This window comes from Solanum dulcamara, chromosome 4 (assembly GCF_947179165.1).
Source record: "Solanum dulcamara chromosome 4, daSolDulc1.2, whole genome shotgun sequence".
Classification (NCBI taxonomy): Eukaryota; Viridiplantae; Streptophyta; class Magnoliopsida; order Solanales; family Solanaceae; genus Solanum; species Solanum dulcamara.
In genome coordinates, this window is record NC_077240.1 from 58,729,373 (window position 1) to 58,734,175 (window position 4,803).

A 4,803-nucleotide genomic window follows, 5' to 3' on the forward strand; every position below is an offset into this window, starting at 1 on the left:
TCATATAAGAACATCGATAATCCATCCATTTTATGTAAATAAGAATCAACACAAGTCAATATAAGTAAATAAACTTCAAATATTCAAGAATCTATTCGTTTGGAATCGTAGTATGAAAATCCTTAAAAACACATCACTTGAAATTAAGTGTCAATATACATATAAATTAATAGGAGTAAATAAACTTTTAATATAACCATAATCTATGCATGTGGAACTATCATGTGAAATCCATAAGATTTCATCATTTAAAATTGATATACTAAGTTGAGAAAACATTTGGGCTCCATGGGTGGAAGAACCCATGAATGAAAACCCACATACCTTAGATTGAAGCTTTTAAGAGAGTTTGATTCTCGGTCTTCTATGAGGAGCCTTGAGTCCTTTGAGTTTTGATAGATAAATTAGAGGGGATGATATGAGAGAGAGGAGGATGAAATTTAGGATTTTTTGGAGGTGAAAGACTGCAAAATTTGATCCCAAAACATTCCAAGTTCGTATATATAGATATTAAGTAATTTTCCCAAAATATCCCTACAAAATCTGGAAAACTGGACAAGTCCGCGATAGCTCTGTGATACAGACATGTCTCGCACCTTTCTGAATGACAAAAAAATGAAATCTGGAAAAATTGTCAAAGTTCGCTGGAGGTCCGCAATACGGACTTATCGGAGACCTCTCTTTTCAACCAAGCATAGCTTTTGACTTTGAACTCAGAAAAATACAATATTGGTGGTGTTGGAAAGAAGACTCAACGACCTTTAATTTGATAGGTTATGGGACATCCAATAGTAATATTCTAGGAGATATGGTCATTTAAAGTTTACCCTTATACGAACACATTCGAAAAATTTAGCTGATTAAAATTCTTTGGAATCGGCTTAGTGTTAGAGATCCCTTATGACCATAAAACACATCTAATACTCTTCAAATACTTAGGAATAGATCCTAACTCATATATACAACTAAAAGTCGATGAGTTTGACCCTATACGCCTAAAAAGAATGGTTCGAATCTTGGCATAGAAATTTTCGAGATGTTACAATATGTTCCTCTTGGGAACATTCATCCTTGAATGAGAATGACTAACATAAAAAGGACATAGCACGAGGACTAGCAACCCAACATATATATGATAACACTTGAAATGCATCAAACATGAAATCTCTATACTGTAGCATAAATCATAACTTTAAAATTCAACTTCATGAATATGTATGCACATGAGGACTTAGGAAAACTTAAACATAGGAGACTTAAACACTTGAGCATGGATAACTTAGTTCCTTCGACTTGAGTAGAGTGAAAAATATAAGGGTAATGTTTCATTATATCCGTTTTCACTTCCCATGTAGCGCTTTCAACTTGTTGATTTTTCCAAATGAATTCTATGGATGGAACTTTCCTGTTCCTCAATCTCTTGACATGCTGGTCTAGGAGTTTTAATCAAAACCTCTTCAAAGTTTAAATTATCATCAACATTCACTATCTCCAAAGGCACAATGAACTTGGATTTCCCAAATATTTTCTAAACATAGACACATGGAATACTGAATGAACCGGGGCAAACTCAAATGACAAATCAAATTCATAGTCCACCTTACCAAAAAGCCTTAGGATCCTATACCTCTATAGGAAAATCTATCCCGGGAGTATTACCCCTTACTTCCATATTCCATAAACCTTGAGACCTAATAACGAAACACCCGATACATCCTATTCACCCACATGCCATCAATACCACATTCAAGTCTAGTTCTATAACCATTCTAATACACTCATTTGAATCCCTTAACGAGAGGTCATCAATAGCCTACTACTATCACCCATATACCTACAACCACATATTCAAGCCTACCATTTTATTCACTTTATGACTCCCTTGAAGTCATAATTATTTAAGAATTTTCATTCCTACCTTAACATCTCTACATCCATATTTTCATTAACTCCTACCAAGAGGGCACCAATACACTCTTACCTATCTATTGCACACAACAAGATCCCGTCTATCTCTTACTCTACGTCTATAGCATTACTTGGAATAAGCGTACTTCAATCATCATAATATGGAACACATACTTCTTCTCTATCTATCATGACTTATCTAATATCATCAACAGCAGAACACATAACTGACCTTGATAACTAGGTAATCTAACTCCCCCTTGGGAAAAGACTTCTACTTTCTTATTTCCCACTAATTTATTCAACTTTGCCAATGATGGATCAAGGTATTGTTCGACTTAACATCTACTACCAAATACAATTCGGACCCAATTTGCACCACCATAATCAGAACCACTCAACCTCACCCCCAATATTGCAAACCGATGAACATCCCTTACAACTCCCTCTTCCTTTCACCAACATGAGCCACGCTCCCCATAAATACCCTACTAAGTGCACCGGCCACACATTGGCCTTACCCAGATGAGAATGCACACTCATGTCATAAAACTTATTAGCCACGAGAGTCGACTCAAGAGAAGGACTTTCGGAGTTGACATCTCTAACCCTCACAATATGATAATTGCAATCCTTAGAAATCAATTTTCGGGCCTTAAGAAAGGAAATGAAATTTCCCTTTACTACTGAATCATGACCCTTCCATTCAAGAATAACATCAAAATCTACCATGTTAAGCTCAATGATATAACAAGGAATAATTTTGTGCAAGATAAATACGGGACAACCCTTATAGATTTTTTTACTCACAACAATCGACTCACTAATAGGGGTAGACACCAGCTAGTGTTCCAATAATATCATGGGATATAAATCAAACCTATTAGCAAGAAATGTAGCAACAACAACAAATTGACATCGGGTCTAACAATGAATACGTTACAAAAATCAAAAACCTTTAACTTACCAGTCCCAACATCGGGATAATACTCTAACTCCTGATGAATCTGAAAGGCATACAATATTTCTTGATGCTGACCGCCATCCGATGTAGTAGAACTTTGATTGGGATGACCTATAGTCTGGGCCAGAGCCTGAGGTCTAGTAACACTCCTACACTCTCTTGCATAATGACCTTGCTTTCCACACCTATAGCAAGCATCCAATCCTACTAAGCACTCTCTTCTATGGTTTTTCCCACAGTTGGAACACTTGGAAATAGTAGATATACTAAAACTACCACCAGTCTTGGATTGAGAAGCTCTACCTTCACATCGAGCATTCTTAGACTGACTCCCTTTTCTAGATGTCACTAGACAGTCCTTCTCCTTATGTCCACTTTTTCCATAACTATAACAACTCCCTTTGCCTTACAAGAACTCCTCTAGATGGTTTTTACCACACTTACCTCATGAAAGGAAGGACTTTTCCTTGCCATCACCTTTCCTAGAACAACGGCCAGACGTCTCCCTCTTTGACATCTTCTGATGGTTAAAGTCATTATCTCCAATATTACTCCCCTTTTTCACCCATTTACTTTTCTTAACATTCATGTTCACTGGAGTTACTTTGTGTTGGTTCAATTGAGTGGTCACAGCTCGAACTAACCATATGAGGGAATAATGAATCTCCGCATTAGAGATATCAACATTTGAGGATGGGTTATCAGAAATGGAATGGCTACCATCTCGACCCATCTTCTAGTTGCTTTTTTCTTGATGAGACATATTCTGAAACACATAGGGCACGTGTCAGAAAGTATCCTTATTGGGTTCAACTCAATTGCACACTGAGATCATGAAATAAGTGATGCTTTTCCTAAAATGCCTCATAGCCTCCTATTCATAGATGTGGTGCACTTCACACCAATGAACAAGACTCTACTCGACATGGTATATTAGACTCGAAGGGCCATTTCAAAACCTCGAGCTCTAATACCAAGTTTGTCTCTACTCGGGCCTAGGGTCTAGACGTGACACGGTGAATGAGACACCCGGAGGTACCTCACCCAAGCCTCTTAGCATTCATTAAGCATTTTAATTGTAATGATAAAAAATCAAGTAGAAAACAAAAGGGATGTAGGGACTAAGGGGCTTCATATTTAATAAGAGTCAAAGAAAAAATAACATCTTTTTCTATGTCCAACCATGCCTTCTACATTAAAGACTTGGCGGGGCCTAAGACATGTCCCTAGCTCACCCTCTAAATAAGTGTCAAGAAATGCCTTAATAAAATTCTTAATGTTCTACAAAATGTAAGCTTAGAATAAAAAGGATGTTGTTCTCGAACCATGGGAACTCACCACAAGCAATCTTCAAACTAATTCGAGCAAGTCACATGGAGGAGGTCGGGGAGCGACGTCAGTTCCTACATGGTTATATCATATAGGCAAAAGTATGCGTTAGTACTTTAAATGTACTAAGTATGTGAGTATGCTATGAAATGAAGAACATAAGGGAGACATGAGTAAGCAATATACATAAGTGAATGCATTAATTAGATATCATCATATGAAACCCTAAAATATTTATTTTGTGGGTAATTGACCATAAAGGATATTTAAGACCATGCGAGCTATTAAATGAAATCTAATATAAGCCCTTACATTGGCACGGGGATACAATTTACCGGGTAGAACTCCGTCAACTTTAACATTCTTTAACTTTAACTTAATTGGCTAATTCTGGATCCACTAGCCTAAATAGCCTACAAGGGCTCCTATGTTGTCACATAGTTAATGCAACACGAGACTTTACTTAAGAACCCCTTAGGTCAGGTCCCCATCTACATGCTACATTCGATGGTAGGTCAAATCCCACGGAATAACATTTATTTATCATAATAAGATAAGCATTGTAAAACTTTAGACATCAAATGATCATCGGTGGAATAGCT

At 36.9% G+C, this 4,803-nt stretch overlaps 1 protein-coding gene across 1 annotated transcript; it reads right to left on the reverse strand.

Moving 5' to 3' along the window:
* Positions 1-2,768: 2,768 nt before the first annotated feature.
* Positions 2,769-3,605, reverse strand: LOC129884276 (uncharacterized). Its single transcript, XM_055958599.1, has 3 exons — positions 3,350-3,605; positions 2,876-3,175; positions 2,769-2,788 (listed from the first exon to the last, which is right to left on the reverse strand). Exons 1-3 carry the CDS (start codon positions 3,603-3,605, stop codon positions 2,769-2,771), a joined length of 576 nt encoding a protein of 191 aa, XP_055814574.1.
* Between the last annotated feature and the right edge of the window lie 1,198 nt (positions 3,606-4,803).

Coding starts and splice junctions, on each gene's coding strand:
- LOC129884276 (XM_055958599.1), bottom strand. CDS start 3,605: ATGGGTCGAGATGGTAGCCATTCCATTTCTGATAACCCATCCTCAAAT. Junction 3,176..3,349: donor TGGCCGTTGTTCTAGGAAAG/GTGATGGCAAGG, acceptor CTCGATGTGAAG/GTAGAGCTTCTCAATCCAAG. Junction 2,789..2,875: donor TTATCCCGATGTTGGGACTG/GTAAGTTAAAGG, acceptor TCTTGCTAATAG/GTTTGATTTATATCCCATGA.